The sequence below is a fragment of the Balaenoptera physalus genome, assembly GCF_965194825.1.
Source record: "Balaenoptera physalus genome assembly, chromosome: 2".
Taxonomy (NCBI): Eukaryota; Metazoa; Chordata; class Mammalia; order Artiodactyla; family Balaenopteridae; genus Balaenoptera; species Balaenoptera physalus.
In genome coordinates this window covers 11,672,788-11,692,068 of record NC_138883.1, presented here as the reverse complement: position 1 = coordinate 11,692,068, position 19,281 = coordinate 11,672,788, and the positions used below count along the sequence as shown (strand labels likewise).

At 56.1% G+C, this 19,281-nt stretch overlaps 1 protein-coding gene across 2 annotated transcripts in view; it reads right to left on the bottom strand.

The window, feature by feature from the left end:
• ITPK1 (inositol-tetrakisphosphate 1-kinase) overlaps window positions 1-19,281 on the bottom strand; it is a gene marked incomplete at its 5' end in the record, with an annotated part of 212,149 nt that overhangs the window by 58,053 nt on the left and 134,815 nt on the right. For both annotated transcript variants that reach the window (XM_082451339.1, XM_082451340.1), the window contains one exon: window positions 8,658-8,783. In XM_082451339.1, the coding sequence (XP_082307465.1) occupies window positions 8,658-8,783 (126 nt within the window). The remainder of the gene's footprint in view (window positions 1-8,657; window positions 8,784-19,281) is intronic.

Genomic DNA, 19,281 nt, shown 5'->3' with positions numbered 1-19,281 from the left:
CACACTCACACACACACACACACACACACACACACACTCCATGGGGACAGGGGCTGCATCCACCTGATCTGTCCTATTTTTTGTATCTGCGATGTCTTTTAGGATTCCTGGCACACAGCAAGTGCTCAATTAAGACTTGTGGAATGAATGCCACAGTGGTTATTTGATGAATGATCTCATGGATCAATGGAGAGACTGAGAGATACCGGCCAGGTCAGGGGCTGGAAGTCAGGGAGTGTGTGAGGCCTGAGGCAGGGGGCACGGACCCCAGCCAGCGTGGGAGGGGCTCACAGAAGGTCCTCGTGGCTCACTCTGTCCGTCTCCAGAGGATGGAGGTCAGTGGAGGCCCAGCCCGTGGCCCACCAGAGCAGCTTTACTCTTGGCTGGTGAGAGACTTTGTGATTTATTACACAAAGTCGAAAGAAACCATATGGGCCTTTATCGTGGGCACAAAGACCACATGGGTGGCACAGAAGCAAGTCAGGAAGTCATGGCCCCAAAGAGGCCAAGAGGAGAGTGAAAGAGATGTTCCTGCCGTAGATGTTCCTGAAATAAAGAACCCACAGGACTACAGACCTCTTGGCGGGAGTTCCCAATCTCCAAAACCCAGATACTGGTACTCGAGGAGCCCAACACGTCCACAGGGCCAAACTAAGGAACCCTGAAATGATGTGTATACACAAGTTTTCCCTATGACTTTGAGAAAATGTATTATTAGCAAATGTTAGTATTTCTAAAACCCAGCAGACCTCCAACCCTGACCTGTGAAATGGTGAGTGTCCACGCGCACACAGAGGGACCACGGCCAGCGCGCCGGGTGAGCTCAGGCTTCCGTGTGGCCGTCCCTCCCACCGCCCCACCTAGTGCTGTACAAAGTCCATCTCTGCTCTGGGCAGGTAACAGGCAGGGCCATAAAGCTGTGCATCTTCCTGGGGGGCTGGCCTCCCCCTCCACAGGGAAAGGCCCTGCAGACACTCAATGGCCCTAAATGGCCCCAAGCTCCCTGGGGCAGAATGAGAGATTCACAGCCACTGCCCGCTGGCCTGGCCTGGGCGCACAATGGGCAGATTGTGCGGCCACTTCCGCCATGGGAGGAGGGGCCTCGTGACCCAGGGCAGCAGTCATGGGGAGGCTGACCTCACGGCCTCCCCGGGACAGGATCTGTCCTTGGGCCAGGGCCACCAGATCTACCCAGCTCTGCCTCCCCTGGCCTCTGCCGGCCAACATTTTATCATCGTGTGGCACCAAAGATGTCAGAGCAATGCTAGACAGTGACCGGGAACCACTGGCTCTCAACCCTCCAGGGGTCCGTCCGCTGCCGGCCAAAGCCCCTCTGAAGCATATCTGAAAAGAGCACAAGCCGCCGTCTTATTGATTGGCTGTAGGCAAGTGATTTAAACTTCCTTGGGCCTCAGTTTTGTCACCTAAAAAAATGGGGAAGTAATTCCATTTTTTCCATGGATTGATGTAAGTACCAAATGAGATACAAGATGTGGAGTGCCCAAGGCAGAGAGGGCCACGTGGGATGTGCTCGGGAAACAGTGGCCTCTCCCGCGGCTCCATGGTGACGGCCTGAATCACTCCCTGGTGCTCTGGGCTCTGACCCCCGTCCAGAAGGCCCACATGCCACCAGGCACTGCCCCCAAAACAGACAGAAACTCACTTAACTTTTGATACGTTTAGACGTCATCTTCTTAATCAGATTAGAAAGCCTCCAACAACAAAAACTGTTGTTCCTTCTGCTTCCCCTCGGTGCCTACAGCACACAGTACAGAGCCCCGTGCTGGCAGCTGCTCAATAAATATCTGAGGTCGACAGGGTTTGAGTCAACACAGCTGCGAAATCATTTCGGAGCCAGAGGGGTCTCGGAGTAAAACGGAGCTGTGGTCTTGGAGGTGATCACCGCTGTTCACGGCGACGGCCTTTTGGATTGGGTACCACTGCTCTCAATGCCACCGTCTTCTGCTGGCATCCTGGCATGTTCCTGGCATGGCAGGCAGGGAAACCGAGGCCCAGGTGGGTGAGCTGGTGAGGGGTGGAGCCAGGCACAGTATCCAAAGTCCCCCTGAAGGCCACCCGGCCCTGCCTCTAAGGACAGTCCATATTTCCACCCCCCTGTCCCACAGCACAACTCTCACTTGGGGACACTTTCATAATCACTGTCTCACTGACTTCTCTAAGCACTCTCAAGTTGGCTGCAACCGACAGTCACAGATAAGGCTGCTAGACTATCGTCAGGGTATGATAACAAGCCGACACAACTGAGTGGTCACTAAGTGCTCCAGCCGGGCAGAGTGTTTTACACGTGTTCTCACACGCCAGGCGCTAACAGTAAGAGTGGCGAACGCTTACACGCACTTGGGGCCGAGGGCATCACGCATGTTAACTGGTTGAAGCGTCTTTTTTATTTTTTAAAAGAAAAGGGCCCTGTGTATTGTTGTTCACCACGTTCGGCTCCCCGGCCTGCAGGCGGTTCCTACGTCCCTGATCCCTGCCTGGAGGACCCGTGTGGCCACTGAAATGTTAGGAGTCCCCAGCTTGTGTCACTCTGGGGCAGAAACTAAGAACCAGGACGAGCTTCACTGAGGTTTCTTCCCTCGGCCACCACGACCCATCAGCAGCTGCCCGTTATCCGGGTCCCAGACGTGCAGCAGAGCTCAGCCAGCCCTCGGAGGGTGTGCAGTACAGGGTAGAAGGAGGCCTGTGCTGGGTCCCAGGAGCTGCTCGTTACTGCAGCGCGGCCGAGCCAATCCCCACAGAATGGAGAGGGAGGGGTCTTGAAAGTCACCCCCTCCGATGTCCTCCAGCATCTCAGGAGGACACTGGAGCCTGCAGCTACACTGCCAGGGAGCGGCGGGCCACATGCGGGCCCGCTTCCTGCCCCGGGGCCGGGCCCCGGCAGATTCTCAACTCTCGCCTCGAGGATCATCAGTGCTCTGAGGTCTGGACACGTGTTAACGTACTCAGTCCCCCCACAGTCCTGGGAGGTGTGGACGACGGCTGTCCACTTTTTATAGACGAGGGAACTGAGCACATGCCAAAGGCCAGCCGGCAAGCAGTGGGGAGGCTGGCTCTGAATCCAGGCAAGGGCTCCAGTTATCAGCGCTCCTAACCACCCTGCTGTGGGCGCCCAACAGTCTGGAGGAGGAAAAAGGCAAATCTGAGGGCTCTAGACATTTGCACACAGAGTATAAGGAGGGCTCCAAGGAAGATATACAAGTGTTCAACAGACACGCAGAAAGATGCTTGACATCATTAGCTGCCAGGGAAATTTTAAACCAATTCAAAACTGCAAGATACCATTGCACGCCCACTAGGATGGCCAAAATCAAAGTCAGATAAGTGTTGGCAAGGATGTAGAGAGACTGGAACCTTTATATGCGGTGGGGATCTAAAATGGCACAGCCACCAGGGAAAATAGTCTGGCGGTTCCTCAACCGACCACCTGCCCCAGCAATTCCACTCCTGGGTGTATACTCCAGAGAAATGAAACACACGTACGCATAAAAACATGCGCATGAATGCTTCCGACAGTGTTCTTCATAACAGGCAAAAGGTGGAAACCACCAACTGTCCACCAGCTGATGACTGGACAGACACAATGTGGTCTAGCCATACACTGGAATATTATTCAGCCATGAAAAGGAACGCAGCACAGATTCACGGTACAACATGGATGAACCTTAAAAACATTACGCTGTGGGAAAGAAACCAGTCACAAAAGATGGTACTGTCTATTTTTTTTGGCCTCTACACGTGGCCTGTGGGATCTTAAGTTTCCCAAACCAAGGATCGAACCCGCGCCCTCGGCAGTGCAAGCGTGGAGTCCTAACCACTGGACCACCAGGGAATTCCGAAAGACGGTGTATTATATGATTCCATGCATATTACAGTCCAGAACAGGGAAATCTGTAGAGACAGAAAGTGGTGGTTGTCTACGGCTGGGGTGGGCGGGGGGTGACAGTTAAAGGGTACAGCATTTCTTTCTGAGGTGATGAAAATGTTCTAAAACTGACTGTAGTGATGGTTGTACACATCTGTGGATACATTAAAAACCACTGGATGGTACACTTTGAAAGAGTGAATTGTACGGTATGTGCATCATATCTCAATAAACTTGTTTCTTAAAAGGATAAGGGGTAGGGGGTAGGGAGCTGGGCTACTGAAGTGCTACTTCCTTTCAGGCAATGATGACGAAGAACCAACGCGCAAAGTGTGCGTTCTCTGCCGACATCCCCGCGGCGAGGGAAGAGCACCCTCCCAGGTCCACTTCGTACAACCAAACAGCTGACGGGACCCCAGAGGTGAGGGGGCGGGGCATCGTCCTGCACGGGCCCAGGAGGGCCAGGCCGGACCGCTCAGAGGCTGGCCTGTCACGGCTGAGCAAGGAACGCTCAGGACCACAGGGGCCCTGGAGTGAGGAGGGGGCACTGCTGAGCCTCTGATGGCATGAGTCCCTCTCCATCTCAGAAAACTGCCAGGTTCCAATGACCACGGTGTCCCCACTGCTTGGAGTTCAACCTGCACTGGCAATTCCCCCTCCTAAGCAGGGCTTCTCGTTCCAGTTAAATCTGATCTTATCGCTCCCACCCCGAGCCTTCAGGATGAAGTCCAAGCCCCACAGCCTGGTGTGAAAAGCACTCTCTCCACTCTTATGGTCCTGCAGGTCCCCACATCCGAAGGGAGGTCCACGTGCACCCAAAAGGCGGCGCTGTCTGCCTCGTGAGCCCGCCCCGCCCCCTCCCAGCTACCCACTGGAGCCACTTTCTCCCTCCCCTGACCCGCCTGGGCGCCCTGCACCAGCCCCGCACCCACGATGCTCTTCCACTTCACAGACACGTAGGCGTGTCTCCTACGTACCAGGCACTGTGTGCGGCAAAGGGGATACCCGGGGAGCTTGAAGCAGACGTGATCCCTGCCCCTGCGGAGCTAACCCCCAAATGGAGAGACTGGCAGAAGCAACCAGTAGAGAATGACAAACTTCCAAATGGAGGGAAGGAAAGGTGCAAAGTTTTAAGGGCCTGGGACAGGGAATGTATCCTAGGTCAGGTAATCAGAGAGACATCCCTGAGGAAGGGACACCTGGCTGAGAGCTGGGGGTGGGGACGGATTCCAATTAAGGGAACGTCCTGTGCAAAGGCACTGAGGTGGAAAAGAGCTCAGAGCTTGAGCAGCTGCTGCAGGAGGGCCAGCAAGGCAAGGAAGGGGCGGGTGGGACAAGGTGAGGCTGGGGAGGCGGGGAAGGAGGCCGCGGCCAGACTGCAGGCCTCACGGGCCATGTCAGAGGCTACAGTCTTCACTATCATCGCAATGAAAAGGTGTGAAAGAGTTTTTAGTCAGGACGAGCGGGGATCAGGTCTGCGTGTCTCCTAGTTCATCACTCCGGGGTCCGCGAGTGCAGTTCCTGTTTCGCGAGGCCTCCCCTCCGGGCTGGGAGCTCCTGTGGATGGTGCTCAGCAAGCAGTGTGCCACCGCAGAGGGAGCTGTCCCTGTGGTCACACAGGGGGTCCAGGGGCCATCTGGGGGACACTTAACATCCTTCCAGCTAATGAAGATGGGGAGGAGAGGTGACAGTTTAGACTCATACCTCCTCCTTCCAAGCTCATTCAGGGAAACCCCAGGAAGATCCACCTAGACGGCACCACCTGACTCATGGAATACAGTCACCATAACGCTTCTAGCAATTCTGGGGCAGCAGCAGAAGGGCCACCCCCCTCACCCTCTGGGCCACACCTGACAGCTGGCCCTGGATGCCACAGTGAGAAGGCTCTCGTTGCTCCCCTGAAGAAGCAGCTCTAGAGGCCAGGAGACCCTCCCACCACCCCAGCACCGCTCGCCCCGATGGACTTGGCCCCCAGGGGACCTCTGCCCAGGTCTGTTCCCTGATAACTGAATCTCGGGCAGAGCCTCGGCGGCACCAGGCTGTCGGCTCCACAAGAACCTTGGCGCAGAAAAACAACTGAATCATCCTGATGATTCTCCAAGCCAAGCCCTCTTGAGGACAATATTTCTTTTGGGGTGGGGGGAGGGAGGTGGCAGCTTGGGAGTTGATTTCTATGGCAACCATCTTTAGTGATCTGCATAAGCTCCAGACACACAACCCCCAACCTGTCCACAAGGGCAGCCAGAAAAAAAGCATAACCTCTCAGCTCTGAGAATTCCTGTCCATCCCTGGGTCCTGGAGGTTTAACGGAAGCATCCCATGGGCGGAATGCTCTAGGGCTGTCAGAAACATCTCAGAAACTCATCTATCTTGACCCACACAGCCCCAAGCCGCTTCCCCAGGGACCCGAATATTGCCTTTGGTGAAGGCCCTTCGAGCTGAGCCCCTTCTGGGGCAAACCACCTTTCTCCGTTTTCTTACAACAAAATGCAGAAAGGCCAGCTTTGCAAACCCAAGCCTGGGGCCCCGCTTCCCAGTCTCTGAAATCTGAACGTCCCTCTGCCTCTCCTGACCCTGGGCCCCTCCCCACACCTAAGCCCGTGCCTCCCTGTTCATGTCCCGAGAATAAATATTAAAACAGGAATCTGAAAACAACGGCACGGTCAAGGTCAAGTGTCAGTCTATGGCCTGGCTCTGAACTTGAATCTCGTATCTCGCGCAGGGTGGGAAGACCAGGTCAGCGCCGACAGCCCGGGGCCCCGTGGCGGGAGGATGGCCTGCGTGCTGCTGAGCAGGCCTCACCTGGCACCTCTCAGTCCCTCTCTCCACCGGCCCCTGCCCTTCTCCTCTCTTCTCGGGGCCTGTGCAAAGTGCAGCCTGTCACCCTTCTCCCCAAAGGATTGTGCTCTTCACAAAAGAGGAAACGTCCCGGCCTTAGCAGATATCCGCTTCATGCTCAAGCACAGACGGCAGTGAAAATTTATCCCGGAGATACTGAGGCTGGAAGGTTATCCTGAGGTCACCTCAGGCATCTGAGGGCCGGCTGCTGTGTGTGCCCTGGGTGGGACAGACTCCTGGGACCCAGCCGAGACCTCCCTGGGAAATGCAGCCGGTGGCTGAAACCCTTGAAGCTGCACGTCCCCACGTCCCGCCTGACACGCTCTCCAACCTCCTCTGCACAAGAGCAGGAACACAGGGGACCAAGTTCCCCTTCAGTGCTCAGGAACCGCCTGCCCTGCGCCGTGGGCTGTGGGTGTGCTTGCGGGGAGCAGGGGATGGGAGGCCCCCCAGGGTTGGTTGTTCCCTAACTCCCCGTCCTTTATCTAAGAAAGTAATGACACAGGCAGTAGCGGTGGGAGCAGCTGTAAGAACTCAGCAAACATTAGACACTTCTACATACTCCAAGACATTTACTTCTCATAGCAACCTGCCCACCCTAAGAAGTAGGACCTAGCAGCAACCCCATTTTACAGAAGAGGAAACTAAGGCTCGAGGGGGTCATGTGATCACACTGGTATCGACCACCAACTAAGCACTCGCTGGGGCCTGAGCACCGGGTGAAGCACTTCTTACGCATGGTGTTGTTTACTCCTCCCAACACGGTATGAGGTTTTCCTGGTACTAACACCATTTTACAAATAAGAAAACTGAGGCTTGGCGAGCTCACAGAGGAGCCCAAACACGCCTTTCCCCACGGCCCCCCAGCCCCATGGAAGCGGAAGAGACTTCAGGTTGCTGGCCAGGCAAAGGCCCTGCAGGGCACCACGTGTGGACAGCACACCTCCCCAGTTGCGTGGAGGAGTGGGAGGGGACACCAGCAGGGCCACAAACGGGCCACCAGGGCTCATGGAGCCACTTGCTCACGGCAGAGTCGGTCAAGGAGGGGGCGAGAGCCACAGGGAAGTGAGGGAGGCTGAGGTCACCGACCCTGGACACATGGGGGAAAGAAAATGCTGTCAGCAGGAGGGCTACTATGTGGCGATGAGAGTCCCCTTTGTCCTGATAAAGAAAGACAGGACGTCAACCCTCCAGTTATCACACACTGCAAAGTGCTGGCTCGAGCATCCCTCCCACAGGGAGGCCCTCTCTCTCGGCTGCATTTTCACTGATAACATGACCTTGTTTTTCATGACCCCTGAGCCGCTTTCCTGAGGAATGAATCACACACTTGTCCACAACACAGAAAACACAGGGCAAGTCAGCGGCAGCAACGGCAGCACCCCCTAAGGTGGCGGGCGGGTTACCGTGGGGTCAGGACCCAGGCTACTGGGGAAACGGGGAAGGGAGAAGGGAAAAGCCAAGAAGACTTGGTCCCAGCTCAGAGATGGGCACACAGAGTCAAAGCCGTGAGCTCGGAGAGGGGTTCTCCACCAAGGCAGGACTCAGGGGCCAAGGGCAGCCGCTCCAGTTCAAAGGCCCTCGGGGGTCCCTTTCTCCAGGGGTGGCAACAGGGTTCCGCCCCTGTGCCAACTCAACACCTGTGGCTGCGGCTGTGTGTCGCTGAGGACGCAAAGGCACGTGTGGACTCTGCAGCGCTCAGATCGGTAAATCAGGTCTCTAAGCGTAGAGGGCAGAGAGGGTTCCAACCGTGCCCTGGTTCAATCTCGTCTCGCCTCCGACGAGACGGAGGCCCCGGCAGGGAAGTGCCCGACCACAAGCCCATGTCTTCTTGCCAGTGGCAGAGCCGTGTGTACACAGTACGCGGCAAGACAGCTCCACGGCTTTAGAAATGCACAGAACCACTCCCGGCCTTCCGCCTCACCCCTCCACGCACCTGGAACCTGTGCACCAGCTCCAGGGACTGGCTGTCGTTCTGGTCGGCTTCGAGGATGACATCGGTCAGTTTGTGGATGATGACGTCCAGGGGGCCCTGCTCCTCGACTGGCCGGCTAAGGTTCAGCTGCAAGCGGGAGACACAGAGAAGAAGAACAACTTCAGCTCCTGGGCCCGCTGCCCCGTCTACCCCGTCCCCTCTGCACGTCCCCGCGGCACGGCGAGGGGGCAGGAGGGGGCTGGCACTCGTGGGACAGGACGGGACGAATGGGATGAACTCGCTGAGGGCCTGGAGCCCTTCCGGGGCAGGCCCTGTGTTTACACTTCTGTCCCCGAGCCCCAAGCGGCCCGGGACACAGAAAATACACACGTGGAATCAGGGTGACGAAGTATCTGTGGGTCAGGGGAGAGTCACTGTGAAAGCATGTACTGGCCACACTGCAGCTGCCCTACCACCCAGGTTTTTCAGGTGGGCACACCAGGGTTCAGGGAGGTCAAGTCCAACGACTGAAGTCACACAGCCAGACCTGAACTGAGATCCAAGCGGACGCTCTCTCCACAAATCTACACACAGTCTCGGCAAAGCTGTGATCTGCGCGAATCTAAGAGCTGCTGCTTTGAGAGACCAGAAGCTGGCACTTCACACTGAGATCAGGGCCTATGATGACAAAGTCAGGGGGCACTGGGCTGCCTGGGGTCCCTGAGGCACGGCTCGCCCTGCTCCACTGGGGGACGTGTTTGTTTTTTCAAGAGCATGGGGTTGGGAAGATCGGGCCCCGGGGGAGCCAGAGCTGCTGGCTGACAGACAGTCGGCATCACCTGACCCCCAAGACAGGAGCACCTGCCAACAGCCGGGGCCGCCTGACACCGAGCTTCCTGACTGGCCAGATGTCTGCCGCCCGGCACGCGGCCGCCACCAGCTGCACGGCCCGCTCCCTTGGAGGAGACGGCGCCAGCCCGGCACCTGGCTGACCCCCCCGGGTGGCCTCAGCAGAGGCCGGAGACAGCCACCAGCCCCATCCCTGCCCTCAGCCCCACCCCCAGGGGGGCCTCCCTCCGGGATTCCTGGCTGTTTGTTTCAAAGTCATTCATAAAGAAATCACGGTGACAGCTCTGGGCAGACACTGTGCTAAAAACGTATGTCCGTTCGTTTCTTTTCATTTTCAAACCACACAGTGAGAAGCAATCCCACAAACACAGACTTCTGAGACCTGCCTAGGACCTCACGGTGAGAAGGCAGAGCCAGAGCTGAAGCCGGGCCTGTCGTTCAGCGCCTGTCCCACGCCCCATGCCTGCTCTGTGCCATGGGAGGCTGTCCTCTACAGCCACGACCACCGGCTGCCTTGTCCTCTGGCTGCTGGCCGAGTCCGGCCATTTGGAGGCACCAGCAGAAGATGGGAGAGGAGGAGGGGAGAGGAGTCTGGCTGTTTGCTCCCACCGTCCCCATTGCGCAGGGCAGCCCCTCTCCCAAGACCACCACTGTCTCTAAGCTCTTCCTTCCCCTAGTCCCCTGAGGCCTGGGGTGGTGACAGCCCGCCATTCTTGGGGTACCTCACCACCTCCCGCTGGCTCCTTTGACCCTGCCCACACCTTGCCATCCTCCCTTATTTAAACTCTTTTTCCGTTAAGGCTTCGGAATGTGCCAGCTCTTTTCTGCTGATATCCTTAACTCCTCTTTTTTATTGTCTGCCAGGAAAGATGTTAAGGGATTTTACCTATTTGGAAAAAAAAAAAAAAAAAAATCCCATGGACTTCACCAAAAGAAAATACTGAAGAACACCGATCCTTCCCCGTGGTGACTAGCCTGTGTACAAAACAGCAAAAATGAGACCAGCTGAGAAGCTGCCCATCTTCTGGGACTCCTGGACAGGGAAGGGAAACGGCATTTGTCCTCACAGCACAGCCAGGAGCCGGGGGTGACGGTCCCCCTTCAAAGACCAGGACACCTAGAGCCCAGGAGGAAAAATGACTGGGCAAGGCCTCACAGGTGGGAGATGGCCCGGCTGGGGCCTGGACAAACAGTGACACCAATGGGCTCAGCCCGCAGCCAAGCTGCTAGGTGTCCTGGGGCCTGTGCAAAAGCCTAGCAGCATCCCTGGGCCTCAGTTTCCCCTTGGATAAAAAAACAGGAAACTCCAAGGACCTTTCCGGTTCTGTCCGCGGATTCATTATTACATTCCATCCAACTCCACTTCCCAGAATAAAACAGAATTGGAAGGAAGGCAGAGCAGCCAGTGGGAAGTGGGAACAGGGGCAAAGAACACCTCATTCTCAGAGGTGCCACAGACACAAGCCCATTTGTGTTGTAACCGCGGCTCCACTGTGACAGGCACCAAAACAAGAGGCCAATATTTTCAGACCAAGACAGCCACGGATGGAAGAGAACTGGGTCACATGGTGATGCTGGGCAGGGCGCCCCGGGCCTCAGAAACCCCATCCCAGAGGGAACATTTCCCATGCAGCAAGAGGGGACAGAGTCAGCCCCTGAGAGGAACCTGGCGTCCCAGTGCGTTTGGGGAAGGAGGTGGGCAGGAAATGCCCTCAGCTCAGGCTCGCCTGGCATCACCCAAGGCCTGTAGACCTGACAACCGTGGGCTGTTTGGAAAATAAGCTCCCCGCGTTCCCGGCCGCCCCACTGAAGGTAAACAGTTGAGTTTTGGAAGCCGGCCACCTTCCTTTGTGTATTTTCCAAGCATTTTTGTGCCAGTGAAACCCTTTCACGAGAACAGCAATCAGGACACACGTCAGGCCTGGACGGTCTCCGCTCAGCATTGCTGCAGCATCCTTGCTGGGGCCCAAGCAGAGCTGCCAGTGGCTCTAAAAGGCCCTCCAGCACCGCCTTTCCTCAAGGGACCAGACAAGCCTTGGTCATCCTGAGGGGGCCTACCCCAAGGAGCCGGCAGTCTCTCCCCACTGGCTGGGAAGGGGGAGAAGGCCCTCTGGGGCTGCATCCTCAGGAGTGGTACTCAGTAGGCTCTGGGCGCACGTGGGACAGAACCCAGGACCCTGCAGAGGGGGGGACCCTCAGAGGGGGGATGACACAGGAGGCACCCTCAGGAGGGGGAGGCAGTGCCACAGAGGAGGGGACACTGCAGAGAAGGGGGACCGCAGAAGACAGGACCCTCAGGAGGGGGATACTGCAGAAGAGGGGACCCTCAGAGAGGGAGGGTGTCAGAGACGAGGGGCCCTCAGATGGAGGGTGCTGCACAGAAGGGAACCCTGGGACCGGGGGAGGCACCTCAGAGGATTCATTCCCCACATGCAGTGGGGGTGGGGGCTCGGGTGGAAGTGAACTCACTTCAGTTGTGTCATTTTGTTTTTCTGACCACACTCTGTTCGCAGAAAAGGGCACTTTCCCAGGGACCTGTTCTCTTCCTCAGAAAGGGTCCCTCTCAGCCAGTCACAAGGTGTCCCGATGAAAGGGCCGCCTGCCGTGGCCAGAGGAGGTCTGCAGGCGCCACGTTTCCAATTCATGCCATCCTGTGAGGCCAATGCTGGATGCTGTTCTGTGAGCGCTCAGAACTCGGAGCAAACAAGGGCCCCCTGTTTCCTCGGCGAAGAAGGCAGTGAGGCGGACTAGGGTGGAGGGAGGGCTGGGAGGAGATGGGACAAAGGCCCGCGGACCCCGGTGGCCTAACAGTCACCTCTGGCCTCCGAAACAAGCAACCCCATCATGCCCAGGCCCGGACCCAAGGTGAGCTGGGCTCCGCCTACCCCTGCCTTCCCCACCACCTGGTGCAGGAAGACAGGATGGGATAATGGGCACAGCAGACGCCTGGAAACCCCTCCCGGCTCAGATGCTTCTGGGCTGGAGCAGGTCACTTAATTGCTCTGTGCCTCGGTTTCCCTATTCATAAAATGAGGATGTCGTAACTACACCTCCCAGGGCTGGATGAGAACATTCCGTTTAGAGATGTGGCACATGAGCCCTCCAGACAAGTTCCTGCTTCTGCTTGGTCACTTGTTAATTCGACAAGTATTTTCTGGACCCCTCCTGTGTGCCAGGCACAGACGACGACCCCTGCCCTCTCAACTCAGGGCCTCAGGCGGCCGTAGGAACATCTCTGTTCACTTTGGATGCAGCCCCAGCTGCCCCAGACCTTGCACAGGGCAGTGCTCTGCTCCTCTGCCAGAGCGAGCCCTCTGCCTGGAATGTCCCCCACCCCACATCCCCCTGCCCACATGTGAGCTCTTACTCATCTTCCAAGTCCCAGCTCAGAAGGTCAATCCTTTTCCAGACTTCTGAACTCACCCCTCCCCAAACAGGAAGAATAATGGCTCCCTCGTCTCACCCGTGTCCCCAGGACTCTCTGCACATCCCTCCAGGATTGCACTGTAACTTCCAAGTATAAAGGCATTTCATTAACCCTCTGTCTCCTCCACACGACCGTGAGATCCCCAAAGACCAGGGCTGGGGCTTGGCATCCCCAGGACCTAGAACCGGGGCTCCAGGCAAGAGCTCGGTAAACGTTTGCTAAATGCGCTGGCAGTTTTAAAGAACAGAGTGAACAACGCAGATCAAGAAGGAGGGACTTTCCATAGAGCAGGGTGACTCTTTTCTGCTAAGAGGGTTGAAATAGCCTCCCAGAGGAGGAGGTGTCCAGATCAAGCCATGGAGGGGAGAAGGAAGAATGGGACCCCCAGAGATGGGCGGCGGAAGGGAGGTGTAATCCAGGTAGAGGGGGCAGCTGCAAAGATGCAGGACTCACCTGCATTAAATCCTCTCCTGTATCTATCAATTCCAAATGCCTCAGGTGCCCTAAGCTACCACCTCAGCAAAAATAGCTTTTCCTACAGCACTGGTCCCTGAATGGCACCTTGGGCAGGGGGGGTAGGGTGAGGGGTGGCCCATAACCGCCCTTCTCTCATGCCTGATCTGCAGGCTGGAAGCCGAGGACCCAGCGGAAGGCTCTAATGCCTAGGGGACCCGAATTCGGCTGTGGTATGAACAACTAATAAATCTTCAGTGCATTAAGCCACTAAGAATTTGGGGTTGCCGGCTTTGGCAGTTAGTCTGCCCTAATACAGTCCCCAGAGGGGAGAGTGTGGATGGGGGAAGGGCGGGGGGTGCCAAGATGAGATCAAAGGCAGAGGGTTTCAGCTCTCTGGAGGGTTCTCTGGGCTGTACTTCCAGCTCTCCCTTTGCTCCCAAACTCCCGCACGTGCTTCCCTGACGTGATCAATAACCAGCCAGATACGAAAGAAGCAGGTTCATCGGGGAGGCTGGGGGCTCGGGAGAACTGGCTCCCACCCCTGCTCACGCTCGGGGCCATTCATCCTCTCTGGATGCAACATGCACGGTGTTCTACCCAGAGGCCTGGGCTGCTAAAAAAAGTCTACACTTCTCTGAACACCCAGACAGGCTGTAACTGACCTCTCAACTGCAAAGGCTGCAAGTGAAGCCAGTGAGGACATCAGGCAGGTGTGGTTACCATTTCACAACCATGCTCGGCAGCCGGGTCTTGTTAGGAGTGGCTGTGAAGCTATGAGGCCTGGAACATTATTTAAGCTCTGTGTCGCTCTCACGGGTCCCCAGCTCAGGCTGTTGTGAGAATTGAACGAGTTAATGTGTGTAAATTACTTAGGACAGAGCCCAACACAGAGCAAGTGTGCAAGAGCCGTGCACCGGTGCCCAGACAACGAGGCTTCTGGCCTGAAAACTCAGGTTCCGAGGGGGGTGACCACACAGGCCTGTCCTCAAATGGGGTTTTCCTGGATGATAGGAGTGTCTTTTATTCTGATGGGGCAACACTTGGTGGGCTGGATAGGGGCGGGTCACCAGCAAGATTAAGGCATGATTAGATCAAGCCATGACTGCAACTTTCAGCCCCACTCCCTATCCTTTGGCGGGGTGGGGGGGTGCTGGAAAATGAAATCGTGACAAATCATGCCTTTGTGATGAAGCTTTCACAGAAAATTCCACAGGTACGGGGTTCAGGCAGCGTCCTGGCTGGTGAGCACGTGGAGGGGCTGGGAGAATGGGTTGCTCAGAGGGCACGGAAGCCTCTTCCCACGCACCTTGCCTGACGCGCCTCTTCCATCTGGATGTTCAACTGTATCCTTTCCCATAACCCTTTATACTAAGCTGGTAAATAGTAAGTCCACTGTTTTCCTGAATTCCGGAAGCCACTCCAGCAAATTAATCAAACTAGAGGAGGGGGTCATGAGAACCTGTGACTCACAGCTTGAGGGGTCAGGAGCACGGGTAACAACCTAAACTTGCAATCAGCATCTGATAAGTCCACAAGGATTCATCCTGTGGGACTGAGTCCTTACCCTGTGGCATCTGACACTCATCTCCAGGTGGTTGGGGTCAAAACTGAGTTAAACCGTGGGACACCCAGCTGGTGTCGCAGGATTGCGTGGTGTGGGAAAAGCCCCCCGACACCTGCTATCAGACGTGGTGAGTGTGTAAAATTGTGACAGTAAAGGAGAATTGCAGGAGGTATGCTTTTCCTATTCAGTTGTGCACTCGAAAAGGATCAGCTATTCCATTTCCCTATTCTTAGTCTTCACATTACTACTGACCAGTGGAAATTTCCCCCACGTACTATTAACAAGAGCTCAGGTGCAGGCGAGAATTTGAATTCTGCAAAGCTAGGTCACTTGTCCTAGCTCATATTAGACTCCTCAACGTGTTCACGCTGCCACATTAAAATGGACCATCATTGTTAATGATGATAAGTAACACAGAGTCCTGACTTTGGGCCACAGACGAGCTAACAAGCACTGACCGCAGGAGATGCAGGTGAGGACACTGGGTCACAGACAGGTTAAGTAGCCTGCCCAAGGTCATCCCATTACAGCTGCATGGGAACCTGGTCTCTCTCCTGCCAAAGCCAGACAATTAGCCACTAAGCCAAAGGGTGCCCCGGGCACCTGGGCTTTCCTTCCATCCCTTTTCTGCCCCTCAATTCACCCCTGCGGATGGCGTGTTTTCAGCTGTGACTTTCAATGCAAGTCACTAGATGAAAAGTTTTTGACTCAGCCAAGGTCCAGACTCAATGGCCGTGATGAACAGCAAGTGGGCAGAAGTCTGATTTATTCCTCTGGACTCTCCACAGGTCTGAGAAGCGGGGACAGAACTGCCATATGCAACATGGAAAGGCCCCGCCGGGCAGAAGCAGGGCTCTCCCGAGAGAAAAGTCAGGTCTGGTGCCTCAGGGACAGACTGCAAAAGGGTGCCTGGCCTCGGAGGATGCAGCCCCAGTCCCGTGTTTCTTGGCGGGGTTGGTTCCAAAAGATGACAGGGGAGAGCAGCCCGAAGGCCCTTCCCAGCAAGAGCGACTCTCCCTCCCAAAGGAGCTCAAAGTGGCCCTCAGAGACCTCAGGAACTGGGGGTCACGTGGGACTGGCCACCAAGACCTGCAGGCTGAGCCAAGCACGACGCTGGTCACCCCGGCAGCCTCTGCCCCAACACTCCCTGACCCACTGCCCCAATCTCTCAGCAACTGGTCTCCAATTACTAGCATAACAAACAGTAATCTGGTTAAGGCAGAAGCGTGGATAACCTTTCTCCCCCAGAAGAGGAAGGGCCAACTCACTTCAATGGCCTAATGATGAAGGTCCCTTGCGTGCAGCTCCAAAGTTCTGGGAATCTGCAAGCCAGCTTTATCTCAAGGAGCCGGAGAAGTCATTGCCTTTAGCACTTAAGACAGTGTTGGCAAAGCCTTAGTGCCAGGCTGAGCCCTCAGCAGCCCGTCCGGCAGGCACGGTGCCGAGGAGCAGTGTCATCTCTCCCTTCCTGGAGACTTCTCTGCTCTCGGACCCTCCAAACCCTCAGCAGTCACAGTGCTTGCTGGATCCGCTTCCTCCGAGACCAACCAGTAACTGCCCTTCGGGTTCAGATCGGACTTTTCTGGGCCCCAGGCATGATGCTTACACCACTGGTGAGTTTCAGAAAAAAGAGTTCTCCTTGGCCTGTGTGCCCTCGCTGAGGTCCAGGACTGTGTCCTGTTCCTCCCTGTGACCCCTGCATAGCCTGGCACAGTGCCCGGCTGTGCCAGAGACCAGCTAACATGTGCTGAAATGCTTCCCTGAGGCTAGAAACTCAGACCATCCACCCATCAACCTACCCATCCGTTCACACAACGTTTATTGAGCACTTGCACAGCCACCCCTCCAAGTAAATGTTATCCCCATTGTGCACTGAGAAAATGAAGACAGAGGACAAGGTAACTTGCCCAAGGGCACTGCCAGCGGGGGGCAGGCCCAAGGGATTTCTGACCCCAGTCTCTTACCTGCTCCTTTCCCCACAGCCATCACCCCCATTCTGTTTTCAGCATGCTGTCCCGGCTCCCAGGGGCCAGGACCCCCAAGATGCCCTAGCTTAGTATGCCTACACCGTGCTCAGGGAGGGGGGTTCCACAGGGCCCATTGGAACCCCCAATCAAAGTCTTCTGCAGAAGTCCAAGTGGTCCCAGGAACAAGCTGCAGACACCCTGAGCCTGGCAGGGTGAGAAAGTCGAGGGTGCCTTGGGGCCACAGAGCAAACAAGGATACATGCCCAGGGGACAAGCAGGGTGATGTGCACGCCCCAGTTCCAGCACTAGGTCGTGCACCCTGCAGAGAGGCGGCCTGGCCTCCACAGGGAGCCCGAGACGCCCAAGGCCTTACAGTAGCTGCGTTCTCAGCCAAGCTAGCAGGCCATGAACTTCCGGGGGCTAGAAAGGCCGGGCTCCAAGCACAGCACAAAAGAGCAAAGGAGGAGCCACCCCTCAGTCACCCGCATGGCTTCCTGGGCTTGAGTCTTGCCCTCCCAAGCAGACAATGAGCGTCTTGAGGGCCCCTGCCTCTGGGTGTCTGTCTACAACCAAGTATAATGCAGGATCGGAGAGTCACCAGACACTGACCCTCAAGGACCCAAGAGGGTGGATGAGGAAAAGAGGCAAAGGGACAACAGTCCCCACAGAGAGGCTTCCGTTCACCTCAGCTGACCATCCCAAAGCTAAAAGCCTGGGCTGAGACGGGGTGAGGCTCTCCATCCGAGCTCTCAGCCAGCTCAATTCAAATGCCACCATCCCTCTTCCAGAGCCCCCCGACCCCAACCCTGCACCGGCTCTCACCTTTCTCCCTGCACTTCCCACCGAGGATTTCAGATCAAGCACTGACTGACCTGGATGCCAACTTCCCTCCCAGATGGTAAACTTGAAGTTGGTACCCAACGCATGCTGCATCCTCCACCCGAACGACACGCGTGCCCAACGAGGTGATGGAGGTGTGAGAGATCGGCACTCCGCAGGCCACAGGGGTGAGTGTGTGCAGGGAGCAGAACGTGACTGCAGGATGTGCAAAAGCACATGGGGTGAGACGTGTCTCATTTGACAAACTCTCAAAACATCAAGAACGCAATAACAGCAATCCTTGCTTCTGCTCTTTAAGATTTAAATAAAAGAGAAACCGCCACTGCTTCACGAATCAGACACAAAAGACTGTTCTTCAGTCTGGCCTTGTTTTCTCGGAATCTCAGTGTGTGGGGATGATGAGAGTACCTGCTTTGTAGGGCCGCTCTTTCAGCCGTTCGCTCATCCTTTCACCCACCCGTGCACCCAGCCGTGCATTCGTTCACTCACTCAGCAGTTCCTGTGAGTGAACACTTTGTGCCTGGCTTTGCTTGAGTGCTGAAGATACAACAGTGGAGAGCACGGCCAAGGTCCCTGTCTCAGGACCTCATACTCTAGTGGAGGAAGATGGGCAATAAACAAATAAATAAAATAATTTCAGGTGCCATCAAGCGTCACAACATGAAGAAAATCAGTGTAGAGAGCATACTGGGGCGGAAGGGGGTGGGACGGACTCAACAGAGAAGGCCTGTTAGGAGTTGAATTCTGTCCCCCCCCAAAAACGTTAGATAGAAGTCCTAACCGTCAGTACCGTAGAAGGTGACCTTATTTAGGAACTGGCGCGTTGCAGATGTAATTCGTTAAGCTGAGGTCATACTGGAGTAGGGTGGGCCCCTAACTCCATATGACTGGTGTCCTTATAAAAAGGAGGAATTTGGGTGCTGACACACATCAGGGAGAATGTCACGTGAAGATGAAGGTGGAGATCAGGGTGATGCATCTACAAGCCAAGGACACCAAAGATCACCAGTAACACCAGAAGTTAGGAGAGAGGCCTGGCAGGTCCTCCCTCACAGCCTCAGAAGGAACCCACCCAGCTGACACCCTGATCTCGACTGCCAGCCTCCGGAGCTGTGAGACAATACATTTGTTGTTTAAGCCGCACAATCTTGAATTCGTTACAGGGCAGCCCAGGGAACTAACGCGAGGCCTCCCCAAGGACCCACCATCTGAGCTGAGACCTGAACAAGGAGAAGGACCCAGGAATGATGGAGGAGGAACGGGGAAAGCCGGGTGGGGCCCCGAGCACAGGCTGCATTGGGGGCGGGGGGTCTCAGGGGGAGGGGGACAAGGACATGGGGCAGGTTGTGTAGAGCTGCCAAGGACAGGACTGGGAGTTGGGAAGGTGGTGTCCCCAGTGGGAGGGGAAGCCCCCGGAGGGCGCTGGGCAGGGAGTTACCTCTCAGTTCTCTCTGAAGAGACCACTCTGGAAGTTAACACCTGTGAGGTGTCGGCAACCGGCCTCGAACACACTGGAAGCACTTAACATGCACAGATGTCAAT